Genomic DNA, 21,772 nt, shown 5'->3' with positions numbered 1-21,772 from the left:
ACCAAAAGGTAACATATTATTCTCTTTTATCTGTCATCACGACTTCAAACCTCTAATGTTAAATGTAGTGAAGAATAGACAATAAACTTTTTAACAAACAAATAAAAGGATGCTTTGTTATTGTTATTATTATTATTATTATTTTTAAATTATTATTATTATTATTATTATTATTATTACTGTTATTTTTATTATTACTAATATTATTATTATTATTATTATTATATATTATTATATTATTATTATTATTATTATTATTATTATTATTATTATTTAATCTCTCCATAGGTGGACCCTTTCCACACACTCTTTGGGTTGGCAGGTCTGTCATTGCTTGGTGAGACGTCTATCAAAAATGTCAACCCTGTTTTATGCATGCCTGAGGAACTAATCAGAAGATTGTCTGTACCGTTGCAATATTTATAGTATGAAAGAAGGAATGTATGTGTGTGTATATATACACGAGAGAGAGAGAGAGAGAGAGAGAGAGAGAGAGAGAGAGAGAGAGAGACCATGTTTATGCCTGTGTGTGTGAGTGTGTGTATGTGCAAGTCCTTGTAGGAGGAATTTAGCTGAGAAATGCTGGAGACTGGAGTATTCATAAGTTGAATAAAAGATTATAACATGTAATTTGGAGTTTGTGCTCTGAAATAATAATAAGCACATTTCTATAGCACCTTTCGTCGAAACCTCAAAGTGCTTAAAAAAAACAAGACAATATTTACCCAGAATACATTAACACTACAAGGCCATAACAACCAAAATGAAAACAATAGGAGCACAAAGAAGGCATAAGAAACATCAATACGTTTAAAAATTCAATCAAGTAAAAAGTATTTAATGAAAAGATTTGTTTTTAGATGTTTTTTGGAAAAATCTTTAGAGCTCGAAAATCTTACTGACTGAGGAAGATCATTCCATATCTTGGGTACGAATTTCATAGAAGACCTATCACCAAAGAAACTTGTCATTTCCCGCCTCAATCTGGTGTGATATTTAAATGAAAAAATTGCTGTAATTTGAATTGAGATTTCAATTGTAGAAAGTGGGAAAGATTTATATTTTTATTGAGAACAATAAATTGAATGATTGAATGATTTGATCATTTAAATTTTAGAATCGATGTCGTATTGTTTTTTTGGTTGGGTTATTTTTGTTATTTTTCTTATTGTGTGTTTGTATGCGTGTGTGTATGTGTGTGTGTGTGTGTGTGTGTGTTTGTGTTTGTGTGTTTTTTGGTTTGTTTTTTGTTGTTGTTTTTTTGAAGCATGATCAGTATTCTTCATATAAATATGAACAAGAGAATATGTAAGAATTGAAAGGTTTAATCATTCCGATTTTACTGTAAGCAGTGGTAGCAAACTAGTAATCAGTCAATGTGTTCATGAAAAATGTTGAGAAAATTTTTGCCACATGAAATGGCAGCCCAGAGATGAAAAACACAAAATAAACAAAAGGTTGGCAGATCAGGTCTTTCCATTTGTAATGTATAGTCGTCTTTTGTCAAAGGCATGGCCATGTCCATCTAATCTGGTCTTTCCATTTGTAATGTATAGTCGTCTTTTGTCAAAGGCATGGCCATGTCCATCTAATCTGGTCTTTCCATTTGTAATGTATAGTCGTCTTTTGTCAAAGGCATGGCCATGTCCATCTAATCTTGAGAGTTGGATCCAAATCGCTAGCTTCCACCTTAGTTACCTCTTTAATCTGTATAATAAACACTCGTACGGTTTATAATGTTTGTTATTATGGAGGTTGCTATGATATAAGCAGTCATCTCAGCGATGATGATTAGCTTTAAATTTATGCAATTTGTCCAATTAATCCCTTTTAAATGATATAGTTAAAAATAGCCTCATATTATTTTTATTATTATTATTATTATTCCAATAAAACAACTCATCACGTGATCCATTCATGAAAAATAAGATGGTGTGGATATTCTATACTTTAACAAAAGGCAAAAGTAGGTGTGTGAGACTTGTTTGTGGTAAAAAGGGTATTTGATTATATAAGTGCTTTATTTTGTTTTTGTGTTTTGCTTTTTTGTTTTGTTTTCTTTTGTTTTTAGGATGAGATTGATCCTCCAAGTCTTTCTATATCAACTTATTTATTACCTCATTATTTGTCTGTGTGCATGTGTTGGCTTATTGTATTTCAGTGTGTTTGTCAGCTGATGTGTGTGCATGTTCGTGTGAGTGACTGTATGTGAGAATTCTGAAATTGAATCAATCTACGCTTAGTGTGCTTTATAGTTCTATTATTTCCCCAATAAACCACGGCATGGCTCTAACTTCCCAGTATAAGGTGACTGTGACCTACGTACACTTTAATATTATCATCACACCTAGCCATGGTATTGTTCTAAGTTTCCAGTATTTGTGGTACAAGGTCACCGATACACACTTGCACTTTTTAACATTATGATTGCACCTGGCCATGGTATGGTTCTAAGTTTCTCCAGTATTTATGGTGCAAGGCGACTGTGACATGCTTGCATTTTAACATTATCATCACACCTAACTGGTGTTCTTTGGGCGTGTCTGGAAAAGGTATATTATGGATAAAGAGCTTAAAGAGACTGTCCTATCCTTGAATAACATCGGTGTCCATGCAGCTGACAAACAGAAATGGAAGTCCTTGATAGATGCTTTATGCACCCCATGGCTCAACGAGGATTAAGTAAGTAAGTAAGTAGTTAATGTTTTCCTTGAAACTAAACCTGGTTATATCACCACTTTTGGAACTGTAACAAAAAAAAAAGTACTCCTTCAGCGCCATTAGGCCCGTGGAGCTGGAGTTTATCCTGGTTTCTATATGGTAGCATGAAACAGACAATATCAATTGCTTGCTACTCCTTTGGAAAGGATGCTAGTCTATGTAAAGTACTTTCCACCAGATCTAACTGATCCAGCTACCCAATCACTGCTGGGTGGACAGAGGGGTCAGAAAAAAATCTTGACTGCATCCTGAATCGATCTTACTCCCTTTTCTTGTGAAGTGAGTGCTCTACTAACTGAGCTAGCAGCACCCCCAGCCATGACAAAATAGGCTGCATGAGTTGGCAAAAAGTGTAACAGATGAATTTGTAATGAATTTAATACAATCCATTCTCATCAAGTTTGACACATACACAGATAACGTATTGCAAAGGCTTTATAAGGAGGTTTTAGAGTCATTTCCACCCATAGCAGAGTGAGATTTAATATACGATACACTTTAACTCACTCAACCCTAACACCAACTATATCCGTAGTTTACCTGAGTCACTTTTACCCCATGCCTATTTATTGCATTTTTCTGAGACAAATTGTAGGCATAGTATCAAAGCTAATGTTTTTTGTTTTTTTTGCATGTTAGTGATAGTTGAATAAAACTATCTATGTGCATGCTCATTTTTAATACATTTTTTTCCCAATTTGGAAAACAGAAAAAGTCTCTAGGATTGAGTGAGTTAAGGAAATAAAAGAAATATTTGAGGCAAGCAGATATCCACTCATTACCATTCATCTTGTTGTTGATCACATTACCGATTGCTTGTCTCATACTCATAAAATTTGAGAGAAGGTCATCGGTATTTAATGCGAGCTGTATAATGTGAGAGATGTGGCAAAAGCACAATGTCAAGTTAGAAGGTGTTCAAATTTTGTTTGTTTTAAGACCTCTGGTTTAAGACTCTGATAAATTCTTATCCCAAAATTGTCTAATGAAGCATTTAAAGACATATTGCCTATACGCTCTGCATGTTGATATGATATGATTTGGAAAGTAATTTGTATTAACTTGAAAGATTTGACTCAACTGTAATTTATAAAGGTCTTAGATAAGAGCAATTGTCTCACTCTGTGCCAGCTGACGTAGCAACGATGATTAGTTTTTTATATTTTTATGGTTTTATTTTATCTGAAAACCAAATTGTTTGTTATTTTATTGATATGTTTTCTCTTTTCAAATTCTAAAAGTGGCATTTTGTTTTGCTTTTTTGTTTTGTTTGTTTTTGCTTTTTCTTTTTTTAAAAATTAAAAAAAGCAAGTCATTTTTTTATTTCGTTAAAAATTGGATTTTCGTTTTAAATTTCTTTTGTTCATTATCAGACATTAAGGTTTTCATTGATACTCCTTTGGGCATTAATATAAAAACTATGTCATCTGTTTATGCGCAATTAAAATCTTTTATATTTTTATAACAAGATTTAACCTCTATGTGTAAAACATTGTTTGAAAAAAAAAATGAAGGTAGTGGCTTAAATTAGATACAGGAACAAAAAGAAAGTAATTCTTTTAATGTACTTTTTATATTTCCAATCTCTGCTGCCTTTTTTTTTTTTTTTAAAGAGTTGTTTGGAATTTTTTGTTTTTAAATCAGTTGCTGACTTCCGTACCCAATATTGAAAATTTTTTAATGTTGGTTCTTTTCAAACAGGAAAATAAAATTGACCTTTTTTTTGCAATTATTTTCATAAAGTGACTACAGATTTTATATTTTATCTTTTTTTTTTTTTTTGGATTTACTATTTTAATGTTTCTCCTTCTTCTTCTTCTTCTTCTTCTTCTTCTTCTTCTTCTTCTTCTTCTTCTTCTTCTTCTTCTTCTTCTTCTTCTTCTTCTTCTTCTTCTTCTTCTTCTTCTTCTTATATTCATTATGATGATGATGATGATGATGATGATGATTATTATCATCATCATCATTATAATCATCATCGTTATTATTGCTATTATTATCATTATTATTGTACACTTGACCTATAAATAAATTAATAATCAACTTCATGAATAAAAGAAATCGAAAAGTGAATTTTTATTGTTTTCATTTGATTTATTTACACATTTATACAATAGAATGTATATATAAAATAAAACATTGTTAAACTTTCTCTCAAATCTCATTTTCACTGCTTTGTGTGTAAATGGCAATGATAATTGAAATCATTAGTTTTATACCTAATCCAAGAAAAATTCTATGACTTATAAAAAAAATAACGAACAGTATAATTATAATGAATTTGTAAGAGAATCCATTAAACGATTTTCATGATCTTTAAACAAAAAATCATTTTGACTGTAAATTTTTTTATTAAATTTCACTTATTTCTTCAAGATGAAGGATATTAATTCATGTATGTCAAGCTGAAACTTTTAGGTTCTAAAATAAACAAATAAATATATACCCCCCCCCCCCCCCCCCCCCCCCCCCCCCAAAAAAAAAAAAAAATTAAAAAAAATTATAATAATAAAAAAATGATCACAAAAATGATAAAATAATCAAATAGACAACCCCACCCTCTCCCCACTTTCTTTCCCTACCCGAAAATTATGTCGAAATGGATCAACCTCACAATCAATTTGTTTCATTAACCAAGGGACACCACTCGGAATATTCAAAAATATGTGATGCATCCCATTAAAATCATGACAAATTTTTAAAAATTTCAATTTTTAAAGATTGTCATGTGATGTTCGCATAAAGCCCTTTGGATGGTGATTACTAGGTTTTTGAAATTCTCTACATTTCTTTACTAGGAATGAATTTAGGGTCAATTTAATGTCAGTAAAACAAAATGGTCAGTTTCACTTGTTTACCTTTAGATTTGATACTTGTTTTACTGGAGTGCATCATTTGATATGTTTTCTGCCTCTCAGTTTGCTATAGTATATTAATCTGATTCATATCGATGCTGTGTGTCTAGGAATAAAAACTCTTTAACATCGGCCAGCCGGATACAACATACCAACCAACAAAATAATATAGTGAGAACAACTCACAAAAATGGCTGTCTATAAACAATAACAAAGAACTGAGTGACGTCAATTTCATTCTATCTATGGATGACCCTTGCACATTTTTTATAAAACTGATGATAATATAAATGTATGTTCAACGACATCATGCATCAACCCGTGGCTTGTAGGCAATGTATTCATCCCATCCTTTAAGACATGTTCTGATTATCCACTCATGCTCATCGTCATCTGAAAACAGATAAATGGTTGTGAAGTCATTCAATATTCATATTTTATTAAAAAAACTTGAGCTTTTATCTAGCGCAAAATTCACTAAACATGCTCAAAGCACTTTACAAGGGATCCAACAGCAATCATATGTTGGACTTGACGCGACGACTGTTAGGCGATATTACAATAGTACTTATTCTTGGCTTTTATTTGATGTCTTATATAAGTATGTGTGGCTTTATTTAATTTCTTAAAATGAATTTTTAAAAATTTGTTATTTTTGCAATTTTCAGTCATATTTGAATATTGTGCAGATTTTTTAAAAATAATTTTTTAAACGATAATTTCTAACTTTTTAATACAGTCAGTATTGAAAAACACTGGGTGATTTGTCAGTGTTGTGTAGTGTAAGTTCAAGAAACTAGAGTTGTTTGGGATTATAATAGCCTATATGCTGCCAGCGGGATTTGAAAATGGGGGTTTGGCCCATTTGAAATGCGACCAATAAAGTCTGAAGTTCAGATTGCACAACTTTTGAACAAATTGCCATCACATGTTGATTGCCATATCAAAATTCTTAGAATTATATGTACTTTCCATAACAGGTAGCATATTTGCTGTTTGTATAATTAGAAAAATCAGTTTGGAGTAGTTAATTGTAAGGCAAACCAAATTTCGTAACTCAATTTTATACCCATTGATTAAATGTATACATGTATATATTTCATGAAAGGATATTCGATCATGGATGGAGAACAATAGGTTGACACTTCAATAGGTGATCAACAAGCCTCAATCAATATTTATATTTTGGTAAACCAGGCAGTGAAAATTAAATTTGAATTCTAAAACTAAAATGAGAAGTCCGAGTGAAATTGTTATGCTTATTATATTGAGATGAATGAAAGAAGTTTCTGAAATTAAATAAAAAAAGAAAATATACTTGTGGTCGATTTTTTTTCTTCTTAGATTTAATTGTAGTGTGTATAGTGCACCCTGTTGAAGTGAAGCTGGTACTGCCAGATATGGGGAAGAACCAGCAAAGACTTCACACATACCTGCATTCCTCAAGAATTTATTGCTATAATCCACAACCACTCTCGTCTTGGGGTTATAAAATCCATCACCACAATCATAGCATCCTTCTGGAATCTCGTGTCGTGGTTCTTTGTTGACCAGCTGTTCGTGACCTGAAGGTAGATAGTATGGATAGAAGAGGTGATAACACATTATAACATTCTGGATAATGAAAGATATCAACATATTTCAGTATTCTAGTAAATTTGTTTTTAATCTTAACCCATTCATTTTATTTGTCTAAAACAAGAACCTTTTTTATTCCTATAAGGAATTGAGCTTTTATATAGCGCAATATCCAATAAACATGCTCAAATTGCTTTACAAGGGGTCCAACAGCAACATTTAGGACAAGACATGACGCCTGTAAGGCGATATATAATTTTTTCAGACAGAGACAATGTTGTTGACGGCCAGGTACTAATTTTACACCTGAGAATGTGAGTAAAGAGTCTTTTCCAAGGACTCAACTAGGCGCTGAGCGAGGCTTGAACCCAGAACTTTCCGATCCAAAAGCAAGTGTCATACCACAAGACCACATAGCCGCACAAAGATCACAAGGAACGGCATGCATCTCAGAAAATGAGGTAGTAGCAGATGAATATGCTTTCATGGTGGTTAAAACTTTGGATTTAAACCAAAGCAATGAAAAAAAACAGAAACTGATAAGATATGATGTGTAGAATTGATATGTAATAATGTCTTGAGAATAATTTCAAAGTGCCCAGTTCCAATCCTTTACAAAACAAATCCCAAATTCTTTCAAAGAAGTTTTATTATCTATTCTTGTGGATCCTGTCACCAAAACATATTCAGCGATACATTTGAATTTGAATTACCATAGAATGGGGTGACTACGGCCAGTTGGGGTGACGAAGACCAGCCTCGGAATGTGTCCCCCAGATTGAAAGATATTAAACAGATACATGGTAAAATGTACATCATTTGATAGATTTCACACTTCCCCACACTTTATAATAAGAATATCAGACAGGTTATTTCAATGTCAAAATATATCATATAAAGATAAAGCGATGTACATTTTATCATATTTATTCAATCTGGGGGGCACATTTGGGGTCTGGTCTTAGTCATCCCATTTTGAATGTTAAATTAAAGCCCATACAGATGAGATCAGACTCAAAAGTATATATAACAACATTCAAGAAGCAGAGGTTGACTGTTATTAATTAAACTTACCTGCCGGCTGCAAACTGCCAGTGATCTCTGTGTAAAAACGTCTATCGTAACCGTCACAATATTCCCAGTCTTCCTCTTCATACACCAATCCATCGGCAAATGTGTACTTGCCCTGAAAAATAAATGAAAAGCTTGCATTATAATATTATTATTTTTAAAGTGAATCTATTGAGCAATAATGTGTGCAAAACAATTGAAGACATGTATACTAAGTATTTACATTTTTGTTGTCGCAGACTTCTGTGTAGCTGATGAGGTGTTTAAATCATTCTATTTACACTGTAATCAATGTGAAAAGGGCTCACGCTGGATCATCGGTCATCCAAGTTTGATAATATCTTCATTGCCAGCACCTGTTATACTGCCAACCTCTCATGTTCAAAATTACAAATAAAATGACGGCCATCTTACCAGAACAACTAGACTGACAACGAAATACACGCATTCAAAGAAATACCCACTCAAAAACACCAATCTACAAACTCAAACATTTTCAAATATTCATTTGCACCCCGCACTATCAAAGACTGGAACGCTCTTCCCGAGTCACGTGTGAACACAGATTTAGAAACATTCAAATGAACATTATCAACATTCTTCAATCTAAATAACAACAATGGCTGTCACACTCAACAATTCTCTCCACCCTCGAATACAAATACTCAGAATTGAGTCGATTTCGAGTAACATTCAGATACAGATATTGCCAATTGAATGAAGAACGCTGAATAGGAATAACTCCAACTTTTTATACCAAAGTCCAAAACATGGCTGTGTGTCAAGGTTTCACTGTAGTATAAATACATTCATCGCTAGATGATGAATATCTTAATCAAGCTAAATTTAGCTGGATACTTTATATCAATGGTTAAACTGCATTAGAAGTAGCCACTACAACCAACAAAAGATGCTACCTGGATACCTGGATACCTCTGTATAGAGCTTTTAGACTTGGTGTAGTCTCCTTCGCTCCTCCTCATCTATTAATGATTGGACCAATTTTTATAATTGAACTTGTTTCCTAGGGTGTTGCTTATCTCCAACTCTGCTTTGAATTTATTCAAATTTTTTGCTGATACTGTGGTTTCTTGTAGTTTATTCCAGTTATTTACAATTCTAGATGAAAAAAAGTTCCTTCTTTCATTTGTTTTAAAACGTTCTTTTTTCAGTTTCTTGCTGTTTCCTCGTGTCTGAATGTTCTTGTTTGGTTTAAGGAATCCTGCCTCTACCCTGTCTATTCCCTTTACTATTTTATATGTTTGGATCATATCTCCCCTTCTTCTCCTGTAATCTAAGGTCGGGAGATTTAATTCTTTCAATCTCTCACAGTATGTTTTGTCTTTCAGGTGTGTGATAAGTTTTGTTGCTCTCCTTTGCACTCTTTCCAAACAGTCTTTGTCTCCCTCAAACTTCGGATACCATATGCAGTTAGCATATTCCAGCTTTGATCTAACCATAGTCTTGTAGATGGTAGTCATGTGTTTTGTTTTCAGATTCTTGAAATTTCTTTTCACTATTCCGAGTGTTTTACTAGCCTTAGATTGAACATCTTTAATTTGCTTCTTGAAGTTTAGCTTCCTATCAATAAATACTCCTAGGTCTTTTTCCCCATTGGATTTCTGCAGGGGTTTTTCTTTCATTATATAGTTTGCTTCTCTGTTGTTTTTTCCTAGGTGAAGAACTGCACATTTATCTACATTGAACTCCATCTGCCATATTTCGGACCATTCTTCAAGCTTTTTCAAATCTTGTTGTAAGGTGTTTCTTTCTTCTTCTGTATTAGCTACTCCATAGAGCTTAGTATCATCGGCAAAGATTTTACATTTAGATGATAGATTGTCTGGCAAGTCATTGATATAAATCAGGAAGAGAACTGGTCCCAGTACACTTCCTTGTGGAACTCCACTTGTTACCAGTCTCTCTGTTGATGCTGTTCCATTCACTATCACTTTTTGTCTTCTATCTTTGAGGAAATCTCGGACCCATTTGACTGTCTGATCATTAATTTGATACTGTTCCAATTTCCTGATTAGGCGCCAGTGTGGAACTTTGTCAAATGCCTTTCTGAAGTCGAGGTATATGACATCTAAATTGTTGCCTAATTCCAGGTCTCTCGTCCAGTCATCCATTGTTTCAAGTAGGTTTGTTACTGTAGACCTTCCCGCCATGAAACCATGTTGATCTTTGCTGAATAGTTTGTTCTTGGTCATATGATCAACCATTTCTTCTCTAATCAGCTGTTCCATGAGCTTGCAGACGACAGATGTCAGGCTCACTGGTCTGTAGTTTTCTGGATTTTTTCTGTCTCCCTTCTTGAATATGGCTGTGATGTTAGCTTCTTTCCATTCCCTTGGTAGTCTTCCTTCTTTCATCGACTGGTTAAATATCTTGGTTAGGGGTTCTACTAGCTGCTCTGCTAAGTTTTTTAGGATGTAAGGATGAAGTTTGTCAGGTCCAGGTGATTTACTCTCCTTTAGGTTTTGTAGTCTCTTCATTACTCTCTCTTCAGTAATCGGCCATTGTGTAGTATCTATATTACTTGTTTTAGCAATATCTGGCAAGTTTTTCTGGTTCTCCACTGTAAAGACACTTGCAAAGAAGAGATTTAGCACCTCTGCCTTGTCTTCATCTTCAGATGCCCAAGTGCCATCTTCTTTTTTTATGTCACAGGTTCCCTGTCTTGTCTTCATTTTACTGTTTACATAACTCCAGAATACTTTAGGATTTTCTTTCGTTTCCTCTGCTATCTTGTTCTCATACTTTTGATGCGCTTGTCGGACTATTTTAGTAGTTGCGTTTCTCACTCTTTTGTATTTGTCCCAATCCTCTTCCTTTTTGCTTCTAGAGTATCTTCTATTTACTGCCTTCTTCTTCCGTAATGCCCCTCTCACTTCCTGCGTCATCCAAGGTTGATTTCTTCTCCCAACCCGGTTCCCTCTGCTTTTCGGGATGTTTTTCTCGAAGCATTGGTTAAGTACTCTGGTAAATCTACTCCAGTTGTTTCCTACGGTGTCCTCGATTAGTATTTCCTCCCATTTTATATGCCCCAGTTCCTCTTTCATACTCTCTACCGCATACAAAGTCCTACAAAAAAAAAAAAGAAATCCAGCAAACACAAGTGATAAATTAAACATGCAGAAAGCTGTCCATTTGATACAAAATTTTTAACAATGAATCAATGGAACTTATTTGGACATATACCTAGCAAGATGGAACTTCATGATGCCAGAAAATAAAGACATGAACTTATATCTCTAGTCTACTGCTGCTGAAACAAATAACAATATGAAATTGAATGTAAGCTCCAATTTAATATACGAAAACAATAAAATGGTTTCGGATTTCCCCTTTATCAACAAAACAGGATGAATGAAGCACTACCAATGAATGAGATAATGTGGTAGTGGCGTTGTTAACAACCCGAAACCCGAAACATTCATTTTATCTGTTTTCGCATATTAAATTGAAGCTTACATTCAATTGAACATTGTTATTTATATCTTCGAGCTTCGAGCAGCACCATTTCCATTGCTGCTGAAACATAGATGCAGACCTATCACAGGATTATCAATCACACTACGAATTGTTATTTTTATAAAGATCGACAACTACAAACACAACCAGATCTTGAAGAGAGGTGAGCCAGACTATACTATGTCAAGCCTAAGAGCAATGACCAGGAAAGTTAAAGCTGTGAGTCCTGTAGACTACAGGACAATTTGATTAATGAAGTAAGTTAGCATACAGTACTCGCTGAATTCTGACATAATCTTGGTAGATGCCAAAAAGCGTGCTAGAATCCGAGCGTGCCGAAATATGATGCTCATGGGAGGTAACCATTGAGTAACCAATGCATTTGATCACCCAGCTCCAACTTGTCATAGTGCAGAGTGTTGAATTTGGTGTGCCATAATCCAGCGAGTAACGTATTAGCTTATCAAACTACTTTTTCAAATGCTCACCTCAATAGCCATTCCATTTTCCCAGGTTGCATCATAGCGACTGCCATTAGGGAAGAAAAGAGTTCCTTTCCCGTGGAACATGCCATCTTTCATCTCCCCTTCATATCTCGTTTCTGTTGGAAAATTATATTTCCCTTTGCCCTCCAATCTAATGAAAATAGAAATCATAATAAAATAAAATTCTCCTTATGCCATAGCTTGAGGCTATATGGTCTAGTGGTATGATACTCGTCTTCAGACCAGATAATCCATGGTTTGAGTCTTGCTTTGAATAGTGCATATTCTTACATTCTCTCACCATACTCAGATATACAATCTGGCATTAACAGTGTTGTCTGTGTCTTAAAATGTAATATCAGATTACGTTCTACATATTAAATATTGCAGCGCAGGACTGAATATCAAGATCAAGAGATTATTGACAATAAACACTTCTAATAATATCGAGAAACTCGTGATTGATGAAGTAGAAGCCTTTACATATCTTTGTGGCGTAGTAGACCAGAGGGAGGGATAGAGAGAGAGAGAGATGTTATAGCTAAGAAAAGGTAAAGCAAGAGCAGCATTTATAATGAATAATAATAATAATAATAATAATAATAATAATAATAGTGATGATGATGATGATAATAAGGGTGATGGCGATGATGACGACGACAATGATAATGATGGTGATGACGGTGCCAGAAGAAGAACAAGAGGAGGATAAGGAAGAAGGAGAAGAATGTTTTATATAGCACCTTTTATAGGGATATTCTTATCCTACAACCAAAACGTGAACATCGTAAACAATTAATAAAAATAATCGCAATGGAGTCTAGACGTGTATGCTAGTTAAAACAAATTAGACAAATTTCAAACAAAGGTGATACTGTAAACATAATGCCAAAGGAAGGACTTCCGTAGCTTCACAGCAACTTAAGAGTAGATCTTAAAAGAATATTATTGGGGAACCCCCCCCCCCCCCGCTCCCCCCACTCCCTATCAATCCATCAGATATTATAACCTAATTAAACATAGCCTAATGTTTGCAATCATTTGCAAAATCGAAACTGATGGGAAACACGGTAGGACTAAGTGATAATGGCGTCGACCAGAGTCGTAAACGACAATAGACTCACCAAACTTAAATTCCATAATCATAAAAAGGGAGGCCTTCCGAAAGCTCCTACATCCCCAGTATTCTGGATTTTTTTATTTATTTCGACATATAATGTTATCGTAGGGGGTTTGGGAGGGGGGAGACTTTTTTTTAAAAAAAGCCCCCCCCCACCCCTTCCCAAACCCCCTACTAGAACATTATAAAAAAAATACTGGGGATGTAGGAGCTTTCAGAAGGCCTCCCCATAAAAAGATTAAGTAATAGTAATATAATAAAAGTGCTGGAAACTGTAATTGCTGCCAGATATTACTCTGGATATTTCTTGAAGACTTGTGAGAATGCACACTAGAAAGGAGATCGGATTCAAAATTCGGACAATAAGTTTATGTAAGGATTAAGAGCCTCTCCAGTGTGTGTGTGTGTGTGTGTGTGTGCGCGCGCGCGTGCGCGTGTGTGTTTTCAATGTAGATAATTTAATTTTAAGGAATTTCCCTCTTCTCACTTCTCGAACGGTGGACTCTGACTCGTTGACCGTGTTGAAAAGCGATTGTAAGAGAAAGGGATTGTGTGTTTAAAGAAAACAAACAAATAGTCTTAAGAATCCTCTGATTTCAATACAAAACTAACCTCCCATTTTTGTAGTCGCCTTCATAACTACTGCCCGTAAACTGAAGGATGTCATCCATCTTGAAGCTGATAATGTTGGTAGTTGCTGGGCGACAATTCAAGGGAAGTCATTCAAATAAACTTTGTACTGTTGTTGACTACAATACGTTGCTCTACTTTTGATTTGAGAAAACCAAAAATAGCAGACACCGGTTAAACTTGACTTTCATTTTCATATGCCTTTCATATTATTATTGAAAATCTACCTATTGCCATTTTCAGGTTGAATTAGAATTGCATCGTGAAATTCCAGAGGCCATAGATATACAATCAGATTTTTGACAAATTAGACAGTTCTATTAAATGTCACTTCGATCTTAAACACAATGTAAGTTGTCAAAGTCAATGAGGATGTCCACCTCTACGGTCTACGTTTCCGTTTACATTTTCATTTACATTGAAATTGCATAGAACCTTGTTGCAGGTGTTTCAACGTATGAGCACGATCATCAGGGCAACTTACATGCATGCAATATATGTCCAATGGCAACGACAATAGATGATGATGATGATGATGATGATGGTGATGATGATGATGATGTGATGATGATGATATTATTATTATTATTATTATTATTATTATATTTATTATTATTATTATTATTATTATTATTATTATTATTATTATTATTATTATTTTTATTATTATTATTGTAATACTCCACTTGGAGGTTTACGCAGTACGTCACCACAGTACAGATACAGATTATTATTATTATTATTATTATTATTATTATTATTATTATTATTATTATTATTATTAATTTATTTAATTATATGATGATATACGGATGTAACTGTAAAGAGACTAATGCTTTTAATATTGTGGCATTTATGCTAAGTGATCGTTGAAGTAACGAAGCACTTTATGAACCTCTGCCAAGAAAGTATTAAACCCTGCTGATTAAAAAAAGGACTGAAGCCAATGTGTTTTTGTTCAGTGGTATTTTGGAGTTGAGTGTAATTAGATTGGTTGAATTGGTTTGTGCCAAACATAATTTTTTTTTCACTTCTCCTTTTGAAATTTTCAGGGACTACTCGATGCGAATAGTGCAACGTCAATGTGCCAAATATCTGGAAATGTTCGCCCAGTGCATGCATGAATTCCCTCACACATGGCAAACTGATTGCGAGGCAATGAGAGCCAAGTTAGCTCGATGCGCTGAAAACAAGTAAGGTGTTTTAATGAAATTGTTCTACGTTTATATTTTAATTTTTAAAGTTAATTTTGGAAATGATGGTGTGAAAAAGACTTGTTCTCTCAAAGCCAGCTAAACATACCACATATGATTGTATCGAATACATTTCAGACATATAATGCTATTTTTCTAATTATGTAAATTAACAAAAAAGTAATGTGTCAGGATTGCATCATAGAAAAATGTGAAAGGAGATGATAATATTTTAGGAGAGATTGTACTTGTACTAGACCCTTTATGCAAAGGGAAACAATTGCCATCAAATTATTGTATCATGACAATTGTTTTTGTTTTTGTTTTTAAGGGTTTTACGGCGCTTGCAACACATATAGGTTATATCAGCGCCAGTAAAAAGGAAGAAAATGGGATAGTAAAAAGTTCTAGAAATACAATTAAAGCACCCAAGAGAAAGTAAGACAAAGGGGAACTGGGAACAAATAGGGATCAGATGTAGATTCCAAGAGCATACCACTACCACCAATGTACTTCGTTTGATCACTTATCAGTCTCATCCGGACACAAGCACAAAATCCAACAAAGAGGAATACACTCAAATGCTACATTATAAATTCAAAATAAGAAATATAATAATACATAACAGAGAGATGATTTACAAGGAAAAAATATCATCTCCCAAAACAATAACTATGCATTAGACTGTTTCCCTCCGAGCTAGGACTCCGGCCAAGGCCAGGACAAAACCAAGAAATCTCATTCCAAGACAAAGACAGAAAACATGTTGGAAAACAGATATAAGGGGACAGAAGACACAGTATGTACCCCCTGCCCACTATGGGAGGTCAGGAACCCCACCCAGTGTATCATGACAAAAAAAATTTGTTGAGGCATATGATAAAGAAAGAAAAAATATATAAAGAACAGTTTTGAACCGAGAAATCTTGGGTCTCGTGATCAATTTACATTATTTTTTTGTTGAGTTTTTTTTTTCAATTTTTTCATGTTTTGTTGTTTTTTTATATTTTCCTATTTCTTACAGTCCTGAGATCATGTACATCAAGACTACCTGTCGGCCAGAGTTTCAAGTCTACGAAAGGTGCATGGAAAGCAATCAGGTTGATCCAGAAAAATGCATTGATTTTTATGAAAAGTTTACAACCTGTGCCGATAAAGCACTGCAAGCTATCCAAGGTAAGAAATATTGAATGAGCATTCTTAGAACAATTTCAAGCAGTGATAGATAAAACACAAATTATTTTTTTCTCATCTTGGCAAAAACTCTCTAACCTGAGAGGGTTTAGAGAGTTTTTGCCAAGATGAAGGTCATTTAAATCAATTAATTGTTGAAGGACGATTTTTCTGCCACATTTTAATTACGAGTTTTTCCAGAGTACAGCAGTTTACTGGTTAATGTTCATCATCATCATCATCATTGCCTTTTTTCACCCTGGGTCAGGGTATAGGCCACAGACAAACAGTTTCCATCCTTCTCTATCCCGAGCCAACTTTTTTATCTCATTCCAGGTCTTACCACTTCTCTGTATATCAGCTTCTTTAATTCTTCTCCATGTTCCTCGTGGCCTTCCCCTTGATCTTCTGCCCTGAGGGTTCCAGTTCAATACTTTCTTTGTTATAGTTGAGTCATTCTTTCTAAGCGTGTGTCCAATCCACCTCCATCGTCTTCTTCCTATATCCTCTCCCACTGGTTTCTGCTGTGTTCTTTTCCATACTTCTTCATTTTTTATTCTATCCATCCATTTTATTCTGAGTAGCTTACGCATGCACCTGTTTACAAAAATCTGTACCCTCCTTATACATGCCTGTGATGCGTTCCAAGTTTCACATCCATACAGTAGGACAGACTTCACGTTTGAGTTGAAAAGTCTTAGCTTTAGTTGAAGGGAGATATCTTTAGTTCTCCAAACTCTGTTCAAAGATGTGAATGCAGCCTGTGCCTTTCCTATTCGTGCTTTCACCTCTGCTTCCGTGCCTCCATCCTTGTCAATTATACTTCCGAGATAGCAGAAAGTGTCTATATCTTCGAGTTCCTGATCTTTTACTTTGATCTGCTCAATGTTAACACACTTTAAAAAAAAAACTTATTGTCACTCATTTTTACCCCTCCTGCTTTTATATCTTGACAAGTTAGGACAATCTATCATTGTTGATGTCGCTATATCTTCACTTTGAATCATTCCGTTCACTAGATACAGAGCTGCCAACCTACCGCAAAAAATGCGGAATTGTACACATTTTCAGCGATTGTACGCTTGTACGCATTTCCCCCCAAGATTGTACCCATTTTCAGTGCACGGAGTCTCTTCAGTTTTCTTTATTATTATTATTCATATTACTAGCCTATTAAGAAACCTTGGTGACCAAGTGGATATTCATATATTTCTTGACCAATTATGATCTTCATGCTGGGAGGTAGAATTCTGAAAGGATTGGATTATAGTCTTGGGAACATCATTGTTGCTGCAATTGAGCTTGTGCGGTGTGACTTTATGTAATTATACCTTCCTCTTACTTTCACAATGGTTAGTCCGTCAATTTCAGGATTGTACCCATTTTTATGAAATCTCCCCCATTTTGAGGTCCCATTGTACACATTCTCATCAGATGGGGTTGGCAGCTCTGTAGATAGCCAATATTTGTTACTGTCTATTCACACTACCTGTTTCGCTTTGGTCCTGTGAGCTGTTAGTAAGCCTGCTTCTGATACGGATTAAATTAATATGTACAAATCATTTTAAAGCAAAAAATACAAAAATTAGGATTCAAATGTTTCGATAAAAAATTTATGGAAAAAATAGTATTGTTGGACATAAATTTGTGACTAAATCGAATCACACTACATTGAATCTACAGCATTTCACATAAAACTCTTAGAAATATTGGTGTGAATCAATGTTGGTTGCTACAGGTTTCTTGTCTTGAAATGCAGATTTTTAATTTTTGTATTTGTTGATGTTCATGTAGTTGTTGTCAGTGTCTGTGCATGCATTAAATTCTTAATACTTTTTTTATCCTTTCTGAAGAATATTCAAGGGACATTATTAGGAGTACAACAGTTGTTTATTACTACTATAACTGAGTTGGCTCCCTTATGCCAATGGGAAATTTAAATGATTACTTATCAAGGAACTTGAAATGTGAACGGAATACATGACACCAAAGACCTAAACTTAACTTCTTTTCTCTTTTCTTCTTTTTTTTCCACACAAACTCATTCAATTCTTTTCATTTCAGTATATACCAGGTATTTGAAGTGTTCCAGATCTGTGCCTTGAATTTTGACAATTTGTTTGCTCTTTGTCTTTAATTTCATGACTTTTGTTGACTGGATAGATTTCAAGACCTACAATTTTTGATATCACTCTTGATGTTTTTTCTTGAATGACCTACTGGGTATGCAACAGAAGTGCGATGTCATTTGCGAAGTCACAATCTTCAAGTCTGGTCGTCAATACCCAAACAAGTCCTCTTGCATAGCCGTTGGTAACCATCACCCAATCAATTACAACAAGAAATTTTTTTTGGTGAGATTACCCATCCTTGCTTAACTCCTGTCTGTATGGTAAACCATTCACCGTATTGTCCATCATGGCATACTGAGCACTGGTTGTCTTCATACATATTCTTCAGTATGCTGATGACTTTCTTTGGGAATCCATAAGCTGTTAGTATTTTCCAAAGTGATGGATGATGAATACTGTCAAAAGCCTTCTGAAAATCGATATAATTCACATACAAGGATGTTCTATGTACGCAGATATGGTGAGGCTGACAGTGAGTGTGAGGTTGATATAAAGAGACTTCAGAGTGATCTTGATAGTCTGGTCGATTGGGCTGATACTTGGCAGCTAAAGTTTAATGCCGACAAATGCAAAGTGCTCCATTTAGGCAACAAAAACCAGAAATGAGAAAACATGGGAGTGAGGAGATTATTGGTTTACAAGAGACAAAATTGGAGAACGATCTGGGAGTTCATATGGACCCAGAGCTCAAGTTTTCACAGCATTTGGAAAGGCAGGTCAACAAAGTTAACAGACTGTTTGGACTGATAAGGAGATCTTTTGACTATCTTGACTGTGACACTATGAAGTTACTGTTTGCAGCTTTGGTTCGACCACATTTGGAGTTCGGAAACTGTATGAGCACCTTATCTCGAAAAGGATAAAAAGCTGATAGAGTGTGCTTAGTGAGCAACAAAGGTCGTTGGTGGACTCAAGGACTTGAGTTATGAACAGCGACTGAAAAGAGTAGGACTGCCAAGTATGGTCTATCTACGTTTGAGAGGTGATATGATTGAGACCTATAAGTTCACACTTTGCTTGTACGCGACTCAGGATAGGCTCTTCACAGTAGACAAAAAAATCAGTCACCAGGGGCCACTCATATAAACTTCTGAAACCCAGAATTGAAACCACCCTTCGACAGAACTTTTTTACACAGAGAGTTATTGGACGTTGGAACTCATTGCCAGCAAATGTCGTTGAAGCGCCGAGTGTCAATGCTTTCAAGAATAGATAAGATGCTGTGATGGAAAGTTATATGCTTAATGTAGAAGTGCCTCCCACCCAAATAGCTATGATCAAAAGATCAGTAGAGAAAGTGCAGTGTAGGCTAGCCCCAAATCACAAGATCAGGTAGGGAAATGCATTAGATATGTTGTGAACAAGACATTCAGTGACTGGAAAGACTCGGCGACAGGCAAGTGGCCTAATCAAGCGACGTCGATACCATCTATTCTATTCTAAGGAAGAATTCCACTCTTTTGATTGTATGACAATTGTTCTCAAGACAAAGATCTGGTCAGTGCATCCTCTTCCACTTTTGAAATTTGCCTGCTTCTCCCTGAGAATTCTGTCAATGCTGTGTTACAGGAACAGAGAGTAAATTGATCCCTCTCCGATTTCCAGATGCTGAAAGGTCACCTTTCTTGGGTAGTTTCACAATGACACCTCTTTCCATGCATCAGGAACTCTCTTTTCTTCCCATACTTTATTGAGCAGTTTTTCAAAGACCTTGGTACTCGTTCTTGGATCTGCCTTCAACATATCTGCAGTAATTCTATCTTCGCCAGGTGTGCTGTTCCCTTTTGTCTGTTTGATTGTTGTCTCTATTTCTTGGCAGGTGATGCGGCTATGTTTCAATTCAATGGAAAATCCCATGTCTTCCATTATTGCCTCCTCCTCTGGATCAGGTCTGTATAGTTTATCCCGAAAGTACTCCGCTCATCTCTTCAGCTGATCTTCGGTATCTGAGCATTTTCCCAGTTTTGTCCCTGATAGTCGTGGTTTTTGTGCTAAATCCTCCAGTGAGTGTTTTCGTTATTTTAAATGCATTGCGAGTGTCTCCTCTTTGTGCTGCGTCTTGCGCCTCTGCGGCTAGGCTTTTCATGTAATGACTCTTATCTTTGACTATCCCATTTTCTTCCTTTTTATTGGCGCTGAAATTACCTAAATGTGTCGCAAGTGCCATGAAACCCTTAGAAAACCAAAAACAAACAAAACAGTAGTCCCTGGATTCTAGCACTCTCTTGAGAGAAGCCAAAAAGCATACTTGATTCTGAGAAGGCCAACTAGCAAACTATCCATAAGGGTAGCAAGCAGGTGCTGTTGTCCGTTTCAGGCTATAGAAACCTGGATAAACTCAGGCTCCGTGGGCCTGATAGCTCTGAAGAACTACAGAATATTGAAATAGTCATAATAATTAAGAATTTTGATATTTCTTCTTTTCTTAATTTTAAATCTCTCTTTCTTCACCATTTTCTAACAGGAACCCAAGATTCAAGTATTCAGGATGATTCCAACAGCAGCAGCTGACACAAGCATTCTTTTTTTTTTTCTTTTTTTTTTTAGAAACTTACTGATATTACATAGTATGGTCCTGTTGATTCAACGCTTTAGAGAAAAATACTTGTATCTAAGATTGTATGTCTTCAACTGCATTGGTCGAGTCTCGGACCTCAGACATGAAATCTACGCTGTTTTTGTATTTTTTGTTTGTTTTTGTTGTGTTTTCTTTTGGGGAAGGGGAGATGAAGGCCCTAAATCCACAAGACGTGATTTGCATTGATTGTAGATGCTGAGAGTGAATGAATAATGAAAGGATGAATTTTTAACGAAATCTGGCAGACCTTCACTACATACATGTATGTGTCAGTGTATGACATAGGTAATCAGTGGGAAGGTGGACATTTTGGATTTTTTTTTTTTTTTTTTTTCATTTTCTGAAAGAATAGGCTCACTGAAGTGTTTTAATCTTTATTTGAAGCAAATCAGGTGATTTTTCATGAAGTTGTGATCAGATGTATGGGGAAGGTATCCAGCAACTTTTCTCAAATTTCATACTTTTTCAACTTGTCGAGCTGAAGAAAAAAAATAAGAAATGAAATCAAGCTTTGATATTTCCCGAAGATGTACAAAAAGGGTTGATTTAATCATTTCTTACAAGGACTTATTTTTGGTAAAAATTGACCTTCTAACTAAACTTGGCAATATCTCAGTTCAATCCTTTTCACCATCCGACTGATTATGTCATTCACTGTAACATATATTGTTTAACCAAAGTGTCTGTATTAACAGTCATTTTCATAAACGTTATGAATTGCAATGTTTACAGAATTAAAATATCAAATGTTGATCATGA

The 21,772-nt window shown here is 35.0% G+C and overlaps 3 protein-coding genes across 6 annotated transcripts in view; 2 read left to right on the top strand and 1 right to left on the bottom strand.

The window, feature by feature from the left end:
* The window catches only part of LOC144979644 (geranylgeranyl transferase type-2 subunit beta-like), a 25,137-nt gene extending 20,343 nt beyond the window's left edge, over window positions 1-4,794 (top strand). For both annotated transcript variants that reach the window (XM_078926469.1, XM_078926470.1), the window contains one exon: window positions 289-4,794. In XM_078926469.1, coding sequence (XP_078782595.1) covers window positions 289-426 — 138 coding nt within the window. In that variant the 3' untranslated portion in view covers window positions 427-4,794. The remainder of the gene's footprint in view (window positions 1-288) is intronic.
* On the bottom strand, window positions 4,774-14,017 carry LOC144979645 (MORN repeat-containing protein 5-like). The gene is made up of 5 exons (XM_078926471.1): window positions 13,920-14,017; window positions 12,191-12,338; window positions 8,229-8,340; window positions 7,010-7,141; window positions 4,774-5,969 (listed from the first exon to the last, which is right to left on the bottom strand). Exons 1-5 carry the CDS (start codon window positions 13,976-13,978, stop codon window positions 5,884-5,886), a joined length of 537 nt encoding a protein of 178 aa, XP_078782597.1. The 5' UTR covers window positions 13,979-14,017; the 3' UTR covers window positions 4,774-5,883.
* Window positions 12,723-21,772, top strand: LOC144979646 (coiled-coil-helix-coiled-coil-helix domain-containing protein 5-like). Of its 3 annotated transcripts, none has more exons than XM_078926474.1 (4): window positions 12,723-12,738; window positions 14,990-15,130; window positions 16,155-16,306; window positions 20,900-21,772. In XM_078926474.1, exons 2-4 carry the CDS (start codon window positions 15,000-15,002, stop codon window positions 20,944-20,946), a joined length of 330 nt encoding a protein of 109 aa, XP_078782600.1. In that variant the 5' UTR covers window positions 12,723-12,738; window positions 14,990-14,999; the 3' UTR covers window positions 20,947-21,772. The 3 variants fall into 3 exon arrangements, with proteins under 3 accessions (XP_078782600.1, XP_078782598.1, XP_078782599.1); XM_078926472.1 differs by lacking the exon at window positions 12,723-12,738 and adding an exon at window positions 14,101-14,286; XM_078926473.1 differs by lacking the exon at window positions 12,723-12,738 and adding an exon at window positions 14,307-14,481.

The sequence above is a fragment of the Berghia stephanieae genome, chromosome 9 (genome assembly GCF_034508935.2).
Source record: "Berghia stephanieae isolate SIO BIC M18660-M18661 chromosome 9, UCSD_Bste_1.3, whole genome shotgun sequence".
Classification (NCBI taxonomy): Eukaryota; Metazoa; Mollusca; class Gastropoda; order Nudibranchia; family Aeolidiidae; genus Berghia; species Berghia stephanieae.
The sequence above is the reverse complement of the archived record's forward strand: the minus strand, read 5'-3'. Positions and strand labels throughout refer to the sequence as shown.

Coding starts and splice junctions, on each gene's coding strand:
- LOC144979645 (XM_078926471.1), bottom strand. CDS start 13,978: ATGGATGACATCCTTCAGTTTACGGGCAGTAGTTATGAAGGCGACTAC. Junction 12,339..13,919: donor GGCGACTACAAAAATGGGAG/GTTAGTTTTGTA, acceptor TATTTTCATTAG/ATTGGAGGGCAAAGGGAAAT. Junction 5,970..7,009: donor TAAATTCTTGAGGAATGCAG/GTATGTGTGAAG, acceptor ATCTGTTTTCAG/ATGACGATGAGCATGAGTGG.
- LOC144979646 (XM_078926472.1), top strand. Junction 15,131..16,154: donor GCTCGATGCGCTGAAAACAA/GTAAGGTGTTTT, acceptor TATTTCTTACAG/TCCTGAGATCATGTACATCA. Junction 16,307..20,899: donor AGCACTGCAAGCTATCCAAG/GTAAGAAATATT, acceptor ATTTTCTAACAG/GAACCCAAGATTCAAGTATT.